Source organism: Acanthochromis polyacanthus, chromosome 18, assembly GCF_021347895.1.
Source record: "Acanthochromis polyacanthus isolate Apoly-LR-REF ecotype Palm Island chromosome 18, KAUST_Apoly_ChrSc, whole genome shotgun sequence".
NCBI classification, from domain to species: domain Eukaryota; kingdom Metazoa; phylum Chordata; class Actinopteri; family Pomacentridae; genus Acanthochromis; species Acanthochromis polyacanthus.
The window spans coordinates 31727382-31750827 of NC_067130.1; the positions used below are offsets into that span (position 1 = coordinate 31727382).

A 23446-nucleotide genomic window follows, 5' to 3' on the forward strand; every position below is an offset into this window, starting at 1 on the left:
CCCGACTGCATAAGTGCTTTATTTTGACCCGTTTAGCATCTTATTTCTATCTGTGTGGTACAGTACCAAGATAAAACTGAATGAATGAGTAACACCCTTGGTATTTGCAAAGCCACTGTATTTTAAATACCCTCAGAGAGTATCTGTAACAGAATATAATTTCTGTTTGTACAGTTGACGTAATTTCTTCCAATCAAAAGAGAACATGGTATTGGTGGGAGGGGATTGTGGACGCAGGTTTGACGACGTTTTTCACTCATTTTTTGGAGTAAGGTTTTCTTCTAGTTATTATTTTCACTTGCTTCAAATGTTTTCATACCCTTTAAAATTAGCCAGAGAGCACCAAAATTGAGCTGAAGCTTTAAAGATTTTCTGGGGGAGGACCCTTAGACCCCCAACCAATACCACTCATGACATTTTTTTCTTGCTAGGTTACTAATCTTCTACACCTGTACACTCTCCCATTCAGTGTGTTTTACGGTATTGTCAAATTTGACTATATAAAATTGTATGCTATAGTAGTATTGTATTGCATCATTTTTAATAGTGGCCAATGATTTTGACCAAAAGAAAACTTTCAGTCGGATGAAAAAATTTTGCTTTAATCCCTGCTTTAGATTTACAATTAAACAAAAGAAAATGTCCAATTTTCCACAATAGATCCACCACAGGCAATGTTGATTATTCGTTGAAATTACAGATTTACTGTAAAATTTTAGGAAAATATCCTGTTTTTTCCTGTTCACATAGCATTGAAACACAATGTTCTGTTTCCCAAACCCTTTTTTAATATTTTTGTTTGTTTATAATACATGAACCATCATAATACAGAAATCACACAGAAAATGTCACTTTCTAAACACTGATTTTCAAGAATAAACTAATGAGACATCACTTGTTTCAGGAAAAATCAACTTTGTTCATTAATCAAATCAATAAATGTTGACATATTTATCATTCATTTCATCCACCACCAGTCTGTTCAGTTAGTTTGTCTCCACTGTATCAGAAGATAATCAGTGTTGTCCTTATTGATTATTGTAGAGTCATAATAATAATACAGGTCTACATTCTTAAGCATTCAAGAAAACAGTAAAAATCATCAACTACGTTAATCTACATTTTTTATACTGATCAAACATATCCATTGGCAATCAGGATTTTCAAACACAACAGTATTAGAAGCTCATTTCCCCACAAGTCATGTACAGTAACTTTAGCACATTTAAGGAAGCCCAGCAACATTTTACCTTCTTACTGTGAGTATTTTCAGAGTTATAAATGAAAATGATGGAGCAAGTTTGATTCTCTGTCCTTGTGATTTTATTCTACTTGAAGCAGCTGCACACTTTGAGGACAGCATCTGCTTTGACTAAAATGGTTTTTATGTGTGCAGAAAGTCAAAGATTCACTCCAGTCAACAATCAGTGACATTTTTAGGACTTTTGGAGCAGAAACACCACAGCACAGAGACAAAAATCAATTTACATGAACAGATTTTCACTCGTTGGCTCCTTTATAACATCTGTCTACTTGAGCTCACACAGTTCAACAGAGTCAGTAACTCTAAATCCAGCATAGAGAGGTTGAGTGAATGTGGTCTGGACTCTGTGGATCAAAGTCATGGTGTCAGAGACTTTGTAGAAGGACAGAATACCTGCACTGTGATCCAGATAGACTCCGATTCTAAAAGAGCGAGGATGAGAGATGAGAGTTTTGATGCTGTTGTGCACGAAGGTGCATTTGTATGAATTTTCTAAAGCCCAAGATCTGTCGTTGTACCCAAATTTACTTTCTGGTCCTGTTCTGCTAATATCCTTGTATGTGACTGCTACTGAAACTGTAGCTCCTCTTTGTTCAACCTCCCAGTAACAACGTCCAGTCAGACTCTCTCTGCTCAGGACCTGCCACTTTTCCATGAATCTGTCTGGATGATGATCAGATGGTAGTTTCAGTGTCCAGTCGACTGTTGCTTTCCTGTTCCCCTCCGACAATAATAACCATCTGTTTGCTGTGTTTGGATCCAGTGTGAGGTGACGTGAATACTTTAGGAACTCTGCTCTGGTCTTTGGTTCTGCTGGTGGTAGTGTCGGCGGCGGGTTAACATCTATTCCATTCCTTAACTCAGTCCTCGAGCCTGAAACATCCTGTTCTGTCAAAGACCAAGTTTGCAGTCTTGAATCATGCTTTCTTTTCCTAAACCGACTTCTCAAAGTTGGAACATTCTCTGATCTCTGTGACTGAATCTTCAATCCTGAAATATCCTCAGGTCTTGGTAAAGTCTTGGTCCAGTCTTCTTTCAGAATATCCTGTAGTTTATCTCTGGTCTTTGATACAGCCACTGTAACGTCATCAAAGTATTGCAGACGGTGAACACTGGAGATGTTGGCTGGGTTTGTGGATTCACTGAGATGTGACATGAAAGGATAATCATGTAGAAACTGGATGTGGTCTTCTGTTTGTGAGAGCTGCTCCAGCTCAGAGCTTCTCCTTCTCAACTCAGCAAGCTCCTGCTTCAACTTCTCCTCAAGATTTCTGACTTTTCTCACCTCATCTGTCTGCTTGGATCTGATCTGCTGCTTCACATCACAGTTTCTTTTCTCAATGAAACGGATGAGATCTTTGAAGGTCTTCTCACTGTTGGCTACAGCTTTGTCAGCAGACTGATTGATGGCCTTCACCTCCTGCTGAAGCATCCTCACATCTTTCTCTCTGTCCTGGATTCTCTGATGGATCTTCTCTTGATTCAACCCAACAACTCGTTGTTTGTTGTTCCATTCTGCTGCAGCTGAAACTGTATCATGACCTCTATGTTCATCCAAGCACAGATAACAGATACACTGCTGATCAGTGCGGCAGAAAATCTTCATCACCTCATTGTGACCAGAGCAGATGTTCTCCTGAAGCTTCTTGGACGGGTCCACCAGTTTGTGATTCTTTAATGCAGCAACATGATAGTGAGGCTGGAGGTGTTGGTCACAGTAAGAGACCAGACACTGCAGACAGGACTTGAAAGCTTTCAGTTTTCTCCCAGTGCAGAAATCACAGGACACATCTCCAGGTCCAGCATAGCAGAGATCGGCTGTAGCAGATTGACGTCCTGTCTTCTTCACTTCTTCCACTAAATCTGCTAAAATGGTGTTTTTTCTCAGATAAGGCCTCGGCCTGAACATCTGTCTGCACTGAGGACAGCTGTAGAAATGCTTCTGATCCTCTCCATCCCAGTGACTTCCAATACAGTCCATACAGTAGCTGTGTCCACAGTTAATAGTCACCGGATCCTTCAGTAGATCCAAACAGATTGAACAACAGAGTTTCTCCTGGTCCATCTGAATTCCTTGCTGCTCCATTTCACCTCTCAGAGACGCTGAATGTCAGATCGTTTCACTTCCTCACATGAGACAGAGAAACTGATCTAACTCTTCACATTCACTCTCTGGTATGACTTGTACTTCACAGCATGTTGGTTACACCCATCTGTAGACTTGAGATCTCTAAAGGGTTGCAGGAAACATGTGGACTGGATGGGATTGGTTGTTCTTGAAAGCAGGAAAAGGAGGAGGAGTTCTCAGGTTTCAGTACAACCCAGGAAGAGGAGCCTCTGTATCAGCTTGGTGTTTTTGTAGCCACTATTGAAAGAGTTTGTGTCACCAGATTGGATGAATTCAGCCCAAAAAAGTTCCACTTTGCTGTTATGGGAATATATGTAATCTTTGGGGAAATCCGGTTCGCGTTTTTACTCTTACTTTACTTAGAGTGATAAGAGAAAGGGTGAGGGCCTCACAATGAATGTGAATGAGAAATGGTGAAATGCTGGCACATTAGCATTAAAGAGCAGTTCTGCACTAAGGATGTGGAATTACTGGCAGTCAGTCTGTTCTATCTGCCCCGAGAGTATTCACATGTAATAGCTGAGTCTGTGAACTCATCCACAGTGAAGTGTCCCAGCTGCAAACATCTCACCCTCAGTCTCTTATTATCTTCTCTGGAGACTTTAATCATACATTGCTCTCTGCCGCTCTTCCCACATTCACCCAGTAAATGACCTGCCATACCACAGACAGTAAAACCTTGGACCTATTGTATGCAAACATCAAGGATTAATACAGCTCCTCCCCCTCCCCCCGCTGGGCCGCTCAGATCACAACCTGATGAGACTGCAGCCATTTGCATATCCATGGTGAAGAAACAACCCCCACCATAAGGTATGTGAAGAAGTGGTGTGACGAGTTCACTGAGGTGCTGCAGGACTGTTTCAAGACCACAGACTGGCATTTGCTGTGTGGTTCACATGGGGAGGACATTGATTCAGTGACAGACTGTGTTACGGACTCCATCAACTTCTGTGCAGAGAAGATCATACCGACCAGGAAAGTACGGTGTTTCTCCAACAGAAAACCCTGATTGACCCCAGAACTGAAGGCCCTGCTGATGGAGAAGAGGAGGTTTTTTGGATCTGGGGACAAAGAGAAGCTGAGGAGGGTGCAGAAGTAGATAAAGAAGAAGATCAGCAAGAACAAGGCCAGCTACCGGACCAAGATGGAATCTCACCTGCAGGACAATAACACAACAGAGGTCTGGAGAGACCTTAGATCCATCTCTGGTTCCAGCAGAGGCCATGAGAGGGAAGCTACAGCAGGAGACCAGGAGTGGATCAATGAGCAATGAGCTGAATCTGTTCTTTAACAGGTTTGACTCTGCTCCCACTCCTCCCCCCTCTCATCAAAGCAACAACCAGCCAGTTCCTTCTTCACACCTCAGCCCAGCAACACAAACAACACCACCTCTCCTCCTCTCCCAGCCTACCACCACCTCTGGACTCCACATACAGCCCCATCAACCCCTCCTCGTCTCACCCCCCACCACCATCACCCCTCCTCCACCACTGTCACCCCTCCTCCACCACCCCCAGCCTCTCCATAACAGCTGATTAGGTGCGAAGTGAATTTAAAAAGATCAAGACCAGAAAGGCTGCAGGTCCTGATGGGATCATCTCCAGACTCCTTAGAGCAGGGGTGTCCAAACTTTTTTCACTGAGGGCCACATACTTAAAAATATAGGAGGGGCTGGGCCACTTACTAGAAATTAGGTATATAGCCTTAACTTTAGTGTATTAAAGTCAGAAAACTCAATTAAAATTGGTCAAATATGTTATATTGTTGAATATAATTAAAGACAAAACTGCCTTCATCACAGCTTTCCATACATGGATCTTTATTGATTTATTCAGAAAAAGTTTTGGTAGCTGGGTAAAATGGGACGGGTAAATTTCAAGCTTGTTTTTTAAGTTACTAGGCTGAGCAACACGCCTATTAACATTCGTTTGAAATGGTTATCAACATTAACAGACTGAACTGGATTTAATGACAGGAGTGCATATAATTTTAGTAAATCATTCTGGTGAGCATCAGCTGCGCTGGGTATGTAAATCGGGCCATCCAGCTGCAGTGCTGATCCAATGCCACTCGTGCCAAAAATCCGGACAAATGTCACTTGATCAAGGAGCAAATCTGCATCAGATGAGATCAGCTGACTTTGCATGTGCAGTGTGTGCACTGTGCACAGCGGTGTGTACTCCGTGTGCTAACAAGAAAAACGCATATACGAAAGTGGTGTGTAAAAGCAGGGTAGTGACAGAATTGAAGCTTTGTCGCATGTGTACCTGCACATGCATGCTTATTAACGCACGGGTACTGCGGAATATATTTTTTGCTCACCTAAAGTGGGAACGGCATTGCACTCAGTGGGAGCAGTGATGCTGCGCTTTGGACCGAAGGATGGCTGGCAGGTCTGGAGTAAACTTAGTGGTTGACATGCGAAGGACATCATGGAGATGGCTGTCGGTCATTTTGGTTGTCATTCTGCTTTTGTTCAGTATTAACAGAGAAAATGCTTGCTCACATATGTATGTTGAGCCAAATAGACTGCTCATTCTTTTCCTGTGGCGTCTCACCAGAGAAACCTTTTCTTTTTCCAAGCTCCAGTAGAACTCGGGGAGGGAAAGCTGATGATGTTGATTCTTCAGAGAATCATCAAACTGGATTTCAGTGAGTTCTAATTGCAGATTCTCTTCCACTTCTTCAGCATCCACCAAGAAAGGAGTCGCAAATAGCTTGATTTCCCATTTTCTCAATTGAGTCTGACACAGCTTCAAAAATATCCATACCCGTTTGTTGTGCCTTTTAGACTCTTGAGATCGAGCAGCTCCTCTGTAATTCCAAAGTTCTCGTCCACTCCCCGCAAAAAAAATTAGCAGCTGTGCAGTGTCTGTGGCATCAGTGCTCTCATCGCATGCGATGGAGTAAAAATCAAAAGCACAAGCTTTATCAGACAGTTGCAGTTTAATGTTGGCTGACAAGTTTTCAGTGCGTTGCACAACTGTATTTCTGGACATGCTGATGTTGTTGAAGTCCTGCACTTTTTCCGGGCACATTATTTCGGTGACTTTAACGAGGCAGTGTTTTATGAAGTCTCCATCTGAAAAAGGCTTGCCATGTCTTGTGATGATTTGGGCCACCTCATAGCTGGCTATTGTAGCCTTTTCCTGGACTTTTTGAGCACGAAAAAAAATACTGTTGCTGACCCTGCAGGATAGCTACCATTTGCTTTACTTTCTGCTGTCGCTGACCACCAGTGTAGGATGCATAGGCCTGATGTTTGGTTTCATAATGACGTCGTACATTATACTCTTTCATAACTGCCACAGTTTCAGTGTAGATCAAACAGACACACTTCCCCTTGAATTCTTTGAAGAAATATTCACTCTCCCACCGTGTCTGAAATTTTCTGCACTCACTTTCTACTTTTCGCTTCTTTAGTTCTGCCATGTTTAGTGACTTGGGGTGAATTTCTTCTGTGATTGTCCTTTTTGGTGGAGCCACTCCCTTGATCAACAGTAGCTCCCCCTGGTGTTAAAACTAAGAAATGTAATCCACTCAGGCAAAAGTTGAAGTGCAGACCATATTCTATTCTATTTATATAATTTCTTGCGGGCCAATTGAAAATGGACTGTGGGCAACAGGTGGCCAGCGGGCCGTAGTTTGGACACCCCCGCCTTAGAGACTGTGCAGAACAGCTCTGTCAGGTGCTGCTGCACATCTTTAACCTGAGCCTGAGTCTGGAGAGGGTCCCTGTGTTATGGAACACTTCCTGCCTGGTTCCTGTCTCAAAGACTAGAAACCCCAGGGAGCCTAACTACTTCAGACCTGTGGTCCTTGCTTCTCATCTGATGAAGACCATAAAGAGGATTGTCCTCAGGAACCTCCGTCCCCAGGTGAGCCCACATCTGGATCCACTGCAGTTCGACTACCAACCAAACATTGGAGGGCATGATGCAGTCGTCCACGTGCTGCACAGATCGCTGACTCACCTGGACAACACCGGCAGCACTGTGAGGGTCATGTTCTTTACTTCTCCAGTGCTTTCAACACAATCCAGCCTTCTCTGCTCAGGGTGAAGCCTGAAGGAGTAGGAGTAGACTGTCACCTGGCTGCTTGGACCATCCACTACCTCACCAACAGACCACAGCACATGAGGCTTCAGGACTGCGGGTCTGATGTGGTAGTCAGCAGCATGGCGGTCCACAGGGGCGGCATGGCTCAGTGGGTAGAGTGGCTGTCTTGTAACTAGAAGGTTGCCAGTTCGATCCTCGGCCTGTCGTGCTTATGTGGAGGTGTCCCTGAGCAAGACACCTAACCCCTAGTGGGTTGTGGTTAGCTGCTTTGCATGGCAGCTTTTGCCATCAGTGTGTGAATGGGTGAATGTGACATATCATGTAAAGTGCTTTGGATAAAAGCGCTATATAAATACTAGCATTCACAGGGGACAGTCTGTCCTCCTTTCTCTTCACCTTTTACACATCGGACTTCCATTACAACTCACGGACCTGTCACCTCCAGAAGTTCTCTGATGATACATCCATTGTCGGGTGTGTATCTGAGGGGGACAAGTGGGAGTACAGGACGGTCATCTCTGACTTTGTTGACTGGTGTGAGCGAAACCATCTGCAGCTCAACGCCAGTAAGACAAAGGAGATGATCATCGACTTCCGCAGGAGGAGGACACCTCAGACTGCACCAGTGAACATCCAGGGTTTGGACATTGAGATAGTGGACACATACAAATACCTGGGTGTTCACCTCAACAACAAACTGGACTGGTCACACAATACAGAGGTCCTGTACAAGAAAGGCCAAAGTCGTCTCCACCTGCTGAGGAGACCGAGGTCCTTTGGAATGTGCAGGACTCTGCTCCGGACATTTTATGACTGCTATCTTCTATGCAGTGGTCTGCTGGGGAGCAGGGAGCACTGAAAGGAACAGAAAGAGACCGAACAGACTGGTCAGGAGGGCCGGTTCTGTCCTGGACTCCATAAAGGAGGTGGGTGAGAGAAGGATGTTGGCAAATCTCACATCCATCATGGACAATCCCTCTCACCCACTGCATGACACTGTGGGGTCTTTAAGCAGCTCCTTCAGCAGCAGACTGAGACAACCACCCTGCAAGAAGGAGCGCTATCGCAGGTCCTTCATCCCATCTGCTATCAGACTGTACAACATCAGCATCACTGGCTGATGTTAACATAAACTGGACTATATCATGTAGTCTTAAATCACAGTAAAATCTGCACAAGTCTTTGCACTGCTGGTATTTTCTGCACTTTTACGGTTACTTTTTTCCCATAATCCACTTTATGCTAATGCCACTTATTGAGTAGAAATACGGTATTTATTCATTTTTCATTTCTCATTCTTGTATAAATTGTGTTCTGCCTTTCAGGTGCGTTTCAATGCATTTTAATATAGAGAGTTTTATTGTGAAATTACCGCTCGTATTTTGACGTGTCACTCCACCGGATGTGCTGCTGGGGTTTTCTCCTGGGACATGAGAGCACAAAGTTGATGCAGAGAGACAGCACGGAGCTTCTGATTCCCACACGTTTCATGCCTTTTTTTTGTTTTACTCCTGGAGAAGCAACGCCTGTAGGTATTTCTTAGGGTTTAGTGATAGTTTGCTAGATTAATTCATTGTTTGTCTGCACATAAAAAATAACTTTTGAAGTTAAGCTACACACGTTAGACATTTTAAATGCTGTATTGAGAGATACGTTGTCATGGTTATAAATTAGAGCTAATAAGTTTGCAATTCATTTGGTATGATATTGTTTAAAAATAAGCCGCTTTATGGGCAATGCTTTACTAGCAGTTGTTGCCAGCTATTTGAAGCTCTGTCATCTCAGTTTATGCGGAGAAGCTAACTGTTATATTTATTTCTGTACTTTTTACAGTTTCACATCGTTTTGTACTCAAGAATGGCAAGCCTGTATATTACAGCTCTACTCCAAGAAGGACACGTCTTGTCTTTGAGTCCAAAGTTTAGCTAGCTGTCTAGTTGAAACACAGACGTCTCAGCGAGGACAGTATACATTGTATACATTATTTTTATTATAATTTTTGTCTTTACTGTAAAATATGGTTAGTGCTGCTCTGAAAGATTTTGCTGCTGTAACATTGGGGAGTAATAAAGGACGATCTTATCTTACTCTAGAGAATGCCAGGTTTGTGAAAATCCGGTCTGCATTTTCCATCCTACACCAAATTTCACTATCAGGTGTGGTCAGAAGTTGGCAGCTCTGCAATCCATGTTTTGCAGTCTGACATACTTAAAGTATAGTAGTTTATTTTACTGTATAGAGTCTGTAGTGCATGATCAGTAGAGAACATCCACATGATAAGTGGCTGCAGCTTCCTTTTACAATCTTTCTTTAAACTCCAACCTGTGAGCAAAGGAGCTGGTCAGGGAGGGAGGAAATCAAAGGACTCATTTCAAACTATTTCTTTCTGCTGCTGGAACTCTTATGTTTGTTGGGTTTGTCATTCTTTCACCACCAGGAGTCTCCTTTGGCTCAGTTTTCACTGTTTTTTTACACTTCCAGTCCTTTGTCATGCAGTCATTGTTCTTAATTAAATCAAACTTCTTATCACAATTGGTACAATTTTTTTGATTGTATTCATGAAATCTACCTCAAACAAAGTTCCTTTTCAGCAGGTTAATCAATTTTTACAAAACTTGTCGCTTTTACAATTTAGATTTACCATTAAATTAGAGAAAATGTCCAACTTTCCACAACAGATCCACCATTAGACAGCACCTATTGTTAATTATTGCTTGAAATTCTAGATTCAGTGTAAAATTCTGGTAAATAGTCCTTTTTTTCTGTTGGTATACCATTTAAACACAAAAGGTGTCCTGTTTCCCCAAGACCTTTTTAATAGTTTTTCATTTACCATACATAAACCATCATAATACAGAAATCATACTGAAAATTATTTTGATTTTCAAGGATTAACTCATGAAACGTTACTTATTTCAGGAAATATCATGTTGATTCATTGATCAAATCAATAAATGTTGACATATTTTATCATTCATTTCATCCACCACCAGTCTGTTCAGTTAGTTTGTCTCCACTGTATAAGAAGATAATCAGTGTTGTCCTTATTGATTATTGGTAGAGTCATAATAATAATACAGGTTTACATTCTTCAGCATTCAAGAAAACAAAGTTAAAATCATCAACTACGTTAATCTACTTTTTTTTTGTACTCATCAAACATTTCCATTGACAATCAAGATTTTCAAACACAACAGTATTAGAAGCTCATTTCCCCACAAGTCATGTACAATAACTTTAGCACATTTAAGGAAGCCCAGCAACATTTTAGCTTCTTACTGTGAGTATATTCAGAGTTATAAATGAAAATGATGGAGCAAGTTTGATTCTCCGTCCTCGTAATTTCATTCTACTTGAAGCAGCTGCACACTTTGAGGTCAACATCTGCTTTGACTAAAATGGTTTTTATGTGTGCAGAAAGTCAAAGATTCACTCCAGTCAACACTCAATAACAAATATTTAGGACTTTTGGAGCAGAAACACCACAGCACAGAGACAAAGATCAATTTACACGAACAGATTTTAACTCTTTGGCTCCTTGATAACATCTGTCTACTTGAGCTCACACAGTTCAACAGAGCTGAAAACATCCACACTAATTCCAGCGTAGAGAGGCTGAGTGAATGTGGTCTGGACTCTGTGGATCAAAGTCATGGTGTCAGAGACTTTGTAGAAGGACAGAATACCTGCACTGTGATCCAGATAGACTCCGATTCTGGGAGACCGAGGACCTGAGATGAGAGTTTTGATGCTGTTGTGAATGAATTTAGCAGATTTTTTTAAAGCCCAAGATCTGTCGTTGTACCCAAATTTACTTTCTCGTCCTGTTCTGCTAATGTCCTTGTATGCGACTGCTACTGAAGCTTCAGCTGGTCTTTGTTCAACCTCCCAGTAACAACGTCCAGTCAGACTCTCTCTGCTCAGGACCTGCCGCTTTTCCATGAATCTGTCTGGATGATGATCAGATGGCAGTATCAGTGTCCAGTCCACTCTTGCTTCCCTGTTCCCCTCAGACAATGATAAACAATTGTGTGCTGTGTTTGGATCCAGTGTGAGGTGACATGAATACTGTAGGAACTCTGCTCTGGTCTTTGGTTCTGCTGGTGACAGGGTCTTGAATCCTGAAACAGCCTTTCTAATTAAATTCCAAGTTCCAAATCTTGAAACATCCTCAGGTCTTGGTAAGGTCTTGGTCCAGTCTTCTTTCAGAATATCCTGTAGTTTATCTCTGGTCTTTGACACAGCCACTGTAACGTCATCAAAGTATTGCAGACGATGAACACTGCTGATGTTGGCTGGGTTTGTGGATTCACTGAGATCTGACATTAGAGGATAATTGTGTAGAAACTGGATGTGGTCTTCTGTTTGTGACAGCTGCTCCAGCTCAGAGCTTCTCCTTCTCAACTCAACAAGGTCCTGCTTCAACTTCTCCTCAAGATCTCTGACTTTTCTCACCTCATCTGTCTGCTTGGATCTGATCTGCTGCTTCACATCAGAGTTTCTTTTCTCAATGAGACAGATGAGATCTTTGAAGGTCTCCTCACTGTTGGCTACAGCTTTGTCAGCAGACTGATTGATGGCTTCCACCTTCTGCTGAAGCATCCTCACATCTTTCTCTCTGTCCTGGATTCTCTGTCGGATCTTTTCTTGATTCAACCCAACAACTTGTTGCTTGTCCTTCCTTTCTGTTTCAGCTGAAACTGTGTTGTGGCCTTTATGTTCATCCAAGGAGCACAGATAACAGATACACTGCTGATCAGTGCGACAGAAAATCTTCATCACCTCATTGTGACCAGAGCAGATGTTCTCCTGAAGCTTCTTGGACGGGTCCACCAGCTTGTGATTCTTTAATGCAGCAACATGATAGTGAGGCTGGAGGTGTTGGTCACAGTAAGAGACCAGACACTGCAGACAGGACTTGACAGCTTTCAGTTTCCTCCCAGTGCAGAAATCACAGGACACATCTCCAGGTCCAGCATAGCAGAGATCAGCTGGAACAGATTCAAGTCTTGCCTTCACTTCCTCCACTACATCTGCTAAAACCGTGTTTTTCTTGAGGTCAGGCCTCGGTGTGAACATCTGTCTGCACTGAGGACAGCTGTAGATATGCTTCTTATCCTCTCCATCCCAGTGACTTCCAATACAGTCCATACAGTAGTTGTGTCCACAGTTAATAGTCACCGGATCCTTCAGTAGATCCAAACAGATCGAACAACAGAGTTTCTCCTGGTCCATCTGAATTCCTTGCTGCTCCATTTCACCTCTCAGAGACACTGAATGTCAGATCGTTTCACTTCCTCATATGAGACACAAAACCTGATCTCTAACTCTTCACATTCACTCTCAGGTATGACTTGCACTTCACAACATGTTGGTTACACCCATATGTGGACTCTGAGATCTGTGAAGGGTTGCAGGAAACACGTGGACTGAATGGGATTGGTTGTTCTGGGAACCAGGTAGAGGAGGGATGAGTTCTCAGATTTCAGTACAAACCAGGAAGAGGAGCTTCTGTATCAGCTTGGTGTTTTTGTAGCCACTATTGAAAGAGTTTGTGACACCAGATTGGATGAATTCAACCTAAAAGTACATCCTGCTCACAGAGTACAACCTCAGCTGATGCTGCTTTATGTCTTCATTTATACCCTCCAGAGTTTAGAACATCACAATCCATGTTTAGCAGTCTGACATACTTAAAGTATAGCAGTTTATTTTACTGTATAGAGCCTGTAGTGCATCATCAGTAGAGAACATCCACATGATAAGTGGCTGCAGCTTCCTTTTACAATCTTTCTTTGAACTCCAACCTGTGAGCAAAGGAGCTGGTCAGGGAGGGAGGAAATCAAAGGACTCATTTCAAACTATTTCTTTCTGCTGCTGGAACTCTTATGTTTGTTGGGTTTGTCATTCTTTCACCAGCAGGAGTCTCCCTTGGCTCAGTTTTCCCTGTTTTTTTTACACTTCCAGTCCTTTGTCATGTAGTCATTGTTCTTTATTCAATCAGACTTCTTATTACAAGTGGTACATCAGTAACAAGAAGAAAAGTTTGATTTTTTTGATTGTATTTATGAAATCGATCCCAAATAATGTTCCTTTTCAGCAGGTTAATCAGCAATTAACATTACTTTTACAAAGCTTTTGTTGCTGTTACACTTTAGATTTACCATTAAATATGAGGAAATGTCCAACTTTCCACAACAGATCCACCATTAGACAACACAATTATTAGTTGAAATTATAGATTTTGTGTAAAAAGTCTTTTTTTTTCTGTTGGTATACCATTTAAACACAAAAGGTGTCCTGTTTCCCCAAGACCTTTTTAATAGTTTTTTCGTTTACCATACATAAACCATCATAATACAGAAATCATACAGAAAATTATTTTGATTTTCAAGGATTAACTCATGAGACATTACTTTTTTCTGGAAATATCATGTTGATTCATTGATCAAATCAATAAATGTTGACATATTTATCATTCATTTCATCCACCACCAGTCTGTTCAGTTAGTTTGTCTCCACTGTATAAGAAGATAATCAGCGTTGTCCTCATTGATTATTGGTAGAGTCATAATAATAATACAGGTCTACATTCTTAAGCATTGAAGACTGAATGCATCTGCCCTGTCAGGATTCTGCCTTTTGTTCCTGTTCCTGTGTTTCCCTCTTGTATTGTCTGGTCTCTCTGTCTCCCTCTGTCTGCTGCTCCCTACCCATTCTGCACCTGGCCTCTGATTGTTTTCAGCTGATGTAATCAAGCCAATTCATTCCACCTGGTTCCCCTTGCTAATATTTAAGCCCTGCCTTTTCCTTCAGTCATTGCTGGCTCATCGTCTTGGACTCACTTTGTTCCCGTCTCCGTTCCCTCCTTACCCCTGGATAACACCCGCTTACTGGATCACTCTGCTTTTCCCCTGTTTATGGATTACACCTTTTTGGACTTTGTAGTTTTGAGATTTGGACTTCAGTTTGTCTCCATCTACAGTCACAGTTCCTTGGTGTGAGTACTTGTCTTCAGCCCGGTTGTTTTGTCCTTGTTTAGTTGTAGCCACATCAGTCTTGTTTTCGGTCAGTATTAGTTTGGTTAAAATAAATCCTTTTTACTATTATACTGGTTGTCTGTCTACTGTGTCTGCGCCTGGGTTCTCGACATCCCACATCCCTGACATGCCCATTCTCCTCTGACCTCTCACATCAACAAGGCATTTTCATCCACACAACTGCTGCTCATAGTGATGGATCAACCAATACCGACACATTGGTGCATGTATCAAGCCCAGAGAGATAAACCCCGTATTGGTGGGTGTATCGCTTTAAGTAAAATTACATGACTGATACAGCTGATGTGTTGCTGTTAATAAGGAAGCAAAACATTCAACACACCTGCCCTCGTGTGGACAGGTGGAGAGGAGACTTGAATTGTGTTTTCTATTTGTTAGAGCAGTATTTTCAACTTTGTGGATCGGATATTATGGAGCCATCCAGAAAGAGGAAACTTTCTCCAGTCTGGGAGCATTTTGGACTTCTAACACCAAACAAGGTAAAAGTTTTCCCTCCTTCTGCTTTTGTACAGTTTTTTTTCTGAGTTAATTAAGTTTCAAAGCCTTTCTGACAAACTCGTCATTCAAATGATGTTTCACATGAATTAACTATAAGTTGTATTTGCGGGTGAAATGTCAGATCTTCTCCACAGAACTATGTTACTTCAACAAGATCACTTCGTCCATGATGAGACCATCAGAGCTCCACATGAAAACACAGAATCATTAAAATCTCCAGCCATGGATGCGGCTATATTAGAAGTTTTTTTTTTTTTAACTCTTAAACTAAATGTATTTTTTGACTAGTATATGCATTCCTTGCCATTTCATAAAATAAACATTTCCCTTTGACTCCAAGCTTCTTGAAAGCAAGCGGTGGATGAGGCTGTGGTGAATTTGATCATCAAAGACTGCCAGCCGCTTAGCATTGTTGAAGGTGAGGAATTCTGAGCGCTGATGAACCTCGTTGAGCTCTCATAGGTACTCCCAACCAGAGGTTTGTTGAAGATTTGTAATTTGTATGTAATCTATTTGATTATAATTGAGATATATACACACACACTCTAATTGTGCTTGTTTGTTGTTATTTTTGTTGTAGGCCATCGAAGAGATTTTGAGTCAGAGAGATGAAGAGGAAAAGGAGAAAGCCAAGAAAGAAATCAAGAAGACAGTTGGAGTCAGTTTAACCGGTGATATGTGGACATCAGTTAACATGGAGATGTATGTGGCTGTGACTGACCCCTACATCAATGACCGCTATAAGCTGTGTACATCAGTTGTGGGAGTACAACACTTTACACAAAGCCATACAGCAGAAAATATGACCCAAGTGCAGAAGGACCTTATGGAAGAGTGGGCCATAGCTAACAAAGTGAGATGTCTTGTCACAGATGCATCAAACATGAAAGCATCTGCCACAATTCTGCAAATTACAAACACAATATGCTCTACACATGCTTTGAATTTAATTGTCAACAAGTCATGTGATCAAGCAGCAACACTCACTGATATATGAAACAAAACAATGCTAATAGTAGCCTATTTCAGATCAAGCACCACAGCTAAGGAGAAGCTGTTCAAGTGCAGCAGCAGATGGGAAGGCCACTGCTGAAAGTTGTGAATGAAATCACAACAAGATGGAACAGCAGATACGAAATGCTCTAAAGAATTAATCAAGAAAAGGAGCTGGTGTGGGTATCTCTGGAATCTATAAGAACTGAACTCAACGACTTTCTGCAGAAGATCACAAGGTCATTCAAGAAGCATTCATTCTGTTTGGTCCATTCAATGAAGCTGCAGTGGATCTGTCAGAAGAAAAACAAATGTCTGGATCCAAGATAAACCCAATGAAAATGCTGCACCATGCACTGCTACATAATGCCTCACATGTGACCACTCCAACAGCAACACAACTCATCGACAACCTGAGAAGAAGCATCACAGAGACTCTGCAGTCAGGAGTCACTTAGTGATGACACTTTCTACAATGTTGGACCCAAAATACAAAAGTTTCGAATTTCTAAGTCCGTCCAAAGCCAACGCGGTCAAACGTTTAAAAGCAGAGTGTGGAGCTGAAATGAGGACCCCTGAGCCGAACACATCAGCTGTTATTGGAGCACCATGGGAAGAGTCACAACCTGGACCTTCATCCCAACTGTTACCATCAGAACCCTGCTCAGGTCTGTGATGTACCTGTTAATTCTGTTTGTTTAATTTGTGTGTCATGTGATTTCTAATTTATTGCCAACAAAGATGAATTGTATTGTTTTCTTAGATAACAATCAGTGGCAGCAGCTGGATTCAGACGTCTTAGAACTGGTTTCAAAGAGACGTAATCGCCTTGGGCCAAACATGCTGCAACAACTCCTGTTTCTAGATAAAAATGCATAAACTCTGCCTTGTCCCTTCAATAACATGTTCACAAGCGCTCAAATTTCAGATGAGTTTCACAAAACTTTCACTTTAAATTGACATTTTCCCTTATATTCCCTTGCTATTTTTTGTTGGTTCTGCTTTTGACACACTGCATGAGGCAGTCATGTTACATTGGTTATATTCATAATAATTGGATTACACACACTTTTCTTTCATTCAGTCAATACTTTCTTTTAATCTTTCTGAACACCTGGCGTCCATATGTGAGAAGGCATGAGACTGTTGATTTATTAAGTCCAGCCGATGTCAGTCTTGAGGTATTCACCAACACACAGTCAACACACTGACACATACTCCATGAGGCGTCATCAACCCATCACTGCCGCTCACTGGATATTTTCTCTTTTTCAGATCATTCTCTGTAAACCCGAGAGGTGGTTGTGGTGAAAATACCAGTAGATCCGCAGTTTTATTTCACTCTATAGAGCCTGTAGTGCATCATCAGTAGAGAACATCCACATGATAAATGGCTGCAACCTCCTTTTACAATCTTTCTTTAAACTCCAACCTGTCAGGGAGGGAGGAAATGAGAGGACTCATTTCAAACTCTTTCTTTCTGCTGCGGGGACTCATATTTGTTGGGTTTGTCATTCTTTCACCACCAGGACTCTCCCTTGGCTCAGTTTCCACTGTTAATGTACACTGAGAGCCCTTTGTCATGCAGTCATTTTTATTTTTTCAACAAGACTAGTACACTTCCATTCTTTTTAGACTTTAGATTTACAATTAAATAAGAGAAAATGTCCAACAGACATTGACAACAGATCAACCACTGAATAATGTTGATTTTTATTTGGAATTATACATTAACTGTAAAAAAAAGTGTTTATATGCCATTTAAACAAATGTCTTTTTCCCCAAAACCATTTTAATATTTTTTGTTTACAATGCATCTCCTTCTTTTCGTTTCGGCTTTTCCCTTCAGGGGTCGCCACAGCGAATCATTTGCCTCCATCTAACCCTGTCTGCTGCATCCTCGTCTCTCACACCAACTACCTTCATGTCCTCTTTAACCACATCCATCCTCTTCTCTCTCTTCCTATGAACACACCTTCCTCCCCTCCTTCTTCGACCAACAGTCGTCCATTTTCCACCGGCACCTTGTAGGTCGACAGCACCAATGGCGGTCGTTGTTAACCCGGGCCTCGACCGATCCGGTATGGAAGTCATACATTTGATTCGCATGTTTGATTTGGCCAAAGTTTTACATCAGATGCCCTTCCTGCCACAACCCTCTGTATTTATCCGGGCTTGGGACCGGCACAATATGACACTGCCTTGTGTCCCCTTGCAGCTACATTTTTGTTTACAATACATGAACCACCATAAGACAGAAATCAAACAGAAAATGACACTTTTTAAACCCTGATTTTCTAGGATAAACTCATGAGACATTATTTGTTTCAGGAAAAATCAACTTGATCCATTAATCAAATCAATAAATGTTGACATATTTTTTCTTCCATTTCATCCACCACCAGTCTGTTCAGTTAGTTTGTCTCCACTGAATAAGAAGATAATCAGTGTTGTCCTTATTGATTATTGTAGAGTCATAATAATAATACAGGTCTGCATTCTGAACCATTCAAGAAAACGAAGTTAAAATCATCAACTCTACATTTTTTTGTACTGATCAAACATTTCCATTGACAATCAGGATTTTCAAACACAACAGTAGTAGAAGCTCATTTCCCCACAAGTCATGTACAATAACTTTAGCACATTTAAGGAAGCCCAGCAACATTTTAGGTTCTTACTGTGAGTATTTTCAGAGTTATAAATGAAAATGATGGAGCAAGTTTGATTCTCCGTCCTCATAATTTCATTCTACTTGATGCAGCTGCACACTTTGAGGACAACATCTGCTTTGACTAAAATGGTTTTTATGTCTGCAGAAAGTCAAAGATTCACTCCAGTCAACAATCAGTAACAAATATTTAGGACTTTTGGAGCAGAAACACCACAGCACAGAGACAAAAATCAGTTTACACAAACAGATTTTAACTCTTTGGCTCGTTTATAACATCTGTCTACTTGAGCTCACACAGTTCAACACAGTGATCAAAACCCAAAATTCTAAATCCAGCATAGAGAGGCTGAGTGAATGTGGTCTGGACTCTGTGGATCAAAGTCATGGTGTCAGAGACTCTGTAGAAGGACAGAATACCTGCACTGTGATCCAGATAGACTCCGATTCTGGAGGACGGAGGACCTGAGATGGGAGTTTTGATGCTGTTGTGAATGAAAGTGTAATTTAACGAATCTTCTAAAGCCCAAGATCTGTCGTTGTACCCAAATACACTTTCTCGTCCTGTTCTGCTGATATCCTTGTATGTGACTGCTACTGAAGCTATAATTGTTATTTGGTCAACCTCCCAGTAACAACGTCCAGTCAGACTCTCTCTGCTCAGGACCTGCTGCTTTTCCATGAATCTGTCTGGATGATGAACATATGACTGAATCTGTCTCGTCACTGTTGCTTTCTTGTTCCCTTCAGACAACAATAACTGTGGGTTTGTCGTGTTTGGATCCAGTGTGAGGTGACGGGAATACTGTAGGAACTCAGCTCTTGTTTTGGGTTCTACTTGCAGATTTTCTTGCAACTTCAAAATCCACTCCACGCTAAGAACATCCTGCAGTTTTTCTTTGACCTTTGATACAGCTGTTTCTACGACTTCAAAGTTCACTTTAGGATCAGTTCTGATGCTGAGAGATTCTTTAGAATCACAGAGATTTGATATTTGAGGATAATTGTGTAGAAACCGGATGTGGTCTTCTGTTTGTGAGAGCTGCTCCAGCTCAGAGCTTCTCCTTCTCAACTCAACAAGCTCCTGCTTCAACTTCTCCTCAAGATCTCTGACTTTTCTCACCTCATCTGTCTGCTTGGATCTGATCTGCTGCTTCACATCAGAGTTTCTTTTCTCAATGAGACAGATGAGATCTTTGAAGGTCTCCTCACTGTTGGCTCCAGCTTTGTCAGCAGACTGATTGATGACCTTCACCTCCTGCTGAAGCATCCTCACATCTTTCTCTCTGTCCTGGATTCTCTGCTGGATCTTCTCTTGATTCAACCCAACAACTCGTTGTTTGTCGTTCCTTTCTGCTGCAGCTGAAACTGTATCATGACCTCTATGTTTATCCAAGGAGCACAGATAACAGATACACTGCTGATCAGTGCGGCAGAAAATCTTCATCACCTCATTGTGAGCAGAGCAGATGTTCTCCTGAAGCTTCTTTGACGGGTCCACCAGCTTGTGATTCTTTAATGCAGCAACATGATAGTGAGGCTGGAGGTGTTGGTCACAGTAAGAGACCAGACACTGCAGACAGGACTTGACAGCTTTTAGTTTTCTCCCAGTGCAGAAATCACAGGACACATCTCCAGGTCCGGCATAGCAGAGATCATCTGGAGAAGATTCAAGTCTTGTCTTCTTCACTTCCTCCACTAAATCTGCTAAAACCGTGCTTTTCTTCAGATCAGGCCTCAGTCTGAACATCTGTCTGCACTGAGGACAGCTGTAGATATACCTCTGATTCTCTTCATCCCAGTGACTTCCAATACAGTCCATACAGTAGCTGTGTCCACAGGGAATAGTCACCGGATCCTTCAGTAGATCCAAACAGATTGAACAATAGAGTTTCTTCTGGTCCATCTGAATTCCTTGCTGCGCCATTTCACCTCTCAGAGACGCTGAATGTCAGATAGTTTCACTTTCTCTCAGACACAAAACCTGATCTCTAACTCTTCACATTCACTCTAGGGTATGACTTGCACTTCACAACATGTTGGTTACACCTATATGTGGACTCTGAGATCTGTGAAGGGTTGCAGGAAACACATGGACTGGATGGGATTGGTTGTTCTTGAAAGCAGGAAGAGGAGGAGGAGGAGTTTTCATGTTTCAGTCCAACCCAGGAAGAGGAGCCTCTGTATCAGTTTGGTGTTTCTGTAGCCACTATTGAAAGAGTTTGACACCAGATTGGATGAATTCAACCTAAAAGTACATCCTGCTCACAGAGTACAACCTCAGCTGATGCTGCTTTATGTCTTCATTTATACTCTGCAGAGTTTAGAACATCACAATCCATGTTTAGCAGTCTGACATACTCTAAGTATAGCAGTTTATTTTACTGTATAGAGCCTGTAGTGCATCATCAGTAGAGAACATCCACATAAGTGGCTGCAGCTTCCTTTTACAATCTTTCTTACCTGTCAGCAAAGGAGCTGGTCAGGGAGGGAGGAAATCAAAGGACTCATTTCAATCTATTTCTTTCTGCTGCTGGAACTCTTATGTTTGTTGGGTTTGTCATTCTTTCACCAGCAGGAGTCTCCTTTGGCTCAGTTTTCCCTGTTTTTTTTACACTTCCAGTCCTTTGTCACACAGTCATTGTTCTTTATTCAATCAGACTTCTTATCACAAGTGGTACATCAGTAACAAGAAGAAAAGTTAGATTTTTTTGATTGTATTTATGAAATCTACCCCAAATAAAGTTCCTTTTCAGCGGGTGAATCAACAGTTAACATTACTTTTACAAAGCTTTTGTCGCTTTTGCACTTTGGATTTACCATTAAATATGAGAAAATGTCCAACTTTCCACAACAGATCCACCATTAGGGGCTGGACACACGGGGAGCGACAGTTGAGGGGGGAATGCGAAAGTCATCGCAAGAGGAGATAAATTCAACACACGGTCCGCAATACTTGGCAGCGGCAGGTGACGGCGACACACGTCACGCTGTGCAAAAGCACAGATAGCTTGTCTCCCTCACTTCTGATTGGCCGTGAAATTAGAGGGATTTTTTACGTTTTCAAAGAGTTTCATGACAGCAAAGCATAAAGATGATGAGCCAGAAGATATTGCTTGATTTAGCCGAAATTTTACTATTGACATTGGCTTATAAAAGTTTACCCTGGCGCCAACCAACTCCCATGCAGCAGCTCTTTTATTTATATCATGATAGTCATTAAGGGAAGGATCATAAAGACTCGGGAGATCAATCACGGCTAAAATAATTTGCTCCTCCATGTTGGAAAGGGCTGAAAACAATGATTGAAAACAGGAGTGGACCATTGTTTTTGTTTGTTTGTTTATTTCACAATGTTACACAAGTCAATTCTCCACTTTGAGATCAATAGAGTCTTGTCAGTTTTTAGATTGTGAAAATGGACACCCTAAAGAAGCTTCAAGCTTATAAAGTAGGGGTCCAGCATCCCACCACCCATAACAAATTATTGTTATTATTAAAAATATATATATATATTAATGTATAGGAGCAGACTGCACTGTGTAACATGGTGTCAGCTCATTGGTAAGTGAGTGAAACTATCGCTGATTGGTTGAAGCTCCAGGCAACGACGAAAAAAGTTGAACATTTTTCAACTTTCTTGTATCGCGTCGCAAGCCAGTGGGTGCACGTCTACGTGAACGGGCGTGAAATTTCACATGCACGAATGTCGCCATCGCATTGTTGGGAGGGGGGGAAGCGATGTTCGTCTCGTCGCACAACAGCCATAGAAAATACATGGAGCGCAACTGTTGTCGCTTTCCGCTTGTCGAGCCCCTTAGACAAGAAGTATTGTTAACTATTAGTTGAAATTCTAGATTCAATGTAAAATTCTGGTAAATAGTCCTTTTTTTCTGTTGGTATACCATTTAAACACTAAAGGTGTCCTGTTTCCCAAGACTTTTTTAATAGTTTTTCGTTTACCATACATAAACCATCATAATACAGAAATCATACAGAAAATTATTTTGATTTTCAAGGATTAACTCATGAGACATTACTTATTTCAGGAAATATCATGTTGATTCATTGATCAAATCAATAAATGTTGACATATTTATCATTCATTTCATCCAGCACCAGTCTGTTCAGTTAGTTTGTCTCCACTGTATCAGAAGATAATCAGTGTTGTCCTTATTGATTACTGGTAGAGTCATAATAATAATACAGGTCTACATTCTTAAGCATTCAAGACTGATCAAACATTTCCATTGGCAATCAGGATTTTCAAACACAACAGTATTAGAAGCTCATTTCCCCACAAGTCATGTACAATAACTTTAGCACATTTAATGAAGCCCAGCAACATTTTACCTTCTTACTGTGAGTATATTCAGAGTCACAAATGGAAATGATGGAGCAAGTTTGATTCTCCGTCCTCATAATTTCATTCTACTTGATGCAGCTGCACACTTTGAGGACAACATCTGCTTTGACTAAAATGGTTTTTATGTCGGCAGAAAGTCAAAGATTCACTCCAGTCAACACTCAATAACAAATATTTAGGACTTTTGGAGCAGAAACACCACAGCACAGAGACAAAAATCAATTTACATGAACAGATTTTAACTCTTTGGCTTTTTTATAACATCTGTCTACTTGAGCTCACACAGTTCAACAGAGCAATTATAGCCATAAACTCTAAATCCAGCATAGAGAGGCTGAGTGAATGTGGTCTGGACTCTGTGGATCAAAGTCATGGTGTCAGAGACTTTGTAGAAGGACAGAATA

General features: G+C 41.4%; 3 protein-coding genes across 3 annotated transcripts; all 3 read right to left on the minus strand.

Moving 5' to 3' along the window:
• Positions 1-787: 787 nt before the first annotated feature.
• LOC127530822 (tripartite motif-containing protein 16-like) lies at positions 788-12795 on the minus strand. The gene is made up of 2 exons (XM_051938399.1): positions 12715-12795; positions 788-3355 (listed from the first exon to the last, which is right to left on the minus strand). Exon 2 carries the CDS (start codon positions 3348-3350, stop codon positions 1530-1532), a length of 1821 nt encoding a protein of 606 aa, XP_051794359.1. The 5' UTR covers positions 3351-3355; positions 12715-12795; the 3' UTR covers positions 788-1529.
• On the minus strand, positions 10449-13116 carry LOC127530823 (tripartite motif-containing protein 16-like). The gene has a single exon (XM_051938402.1). It carries the CDS (start codon positions 12707-12709, stop codon positions 11006-11008), a length of 1704 nt encoding a protein of 567 aa, XP_051794362.1. The 5' UTR covers positions 12710-13116; the 3' UTR covers positions 10449-11005.
• A 4583-nt stretch (positions 13117-17699) lies between these two features.
• On the minus strand, positions 17700-20719 carry LOC127530824 (E3 ubiquitin/ISG15 ligase TRIM25-like). The gene has a single exon (XM_051938403.1). It carries the CDS (start codon positions 20601-20603, stop codon positions 18960-18962), a length of 1644 nt encoding a protein of 547 aa, XP_051794363.1. The 5' UTR covers positions 20604-20719; the 3' UTR covers positions 17700-18959.
• Positions 20720-23446: the final 2727 nt, after the last annotated feature.

What these genes read in the sequence shown, in the direction of transcription:
- LOC127530822 (XM_051938399.1), bottom strand. Translation starts at nt 3,350, where the DNA reads ATGGAGCAGCAAGGAATTCAGATGGACCAGGAGAAACTCTGTTGTTCA.
- LOC127530823 (XM_051938402.1), bottom strand. Translation starts at nt 12,709, where the DNA reads ATGGAGCAGCAAGGAATTCAGATGGACCAGGAGAAACTCTGTTGTTCG.
- LOC127530824 (XM_051938403.1), bottom strand. Translation starts at nt 20,603, where the DNA reads ATGGCGCAGCAAGGAATTCAGATGGACCAGAAGAAACTCTATTGTTCA.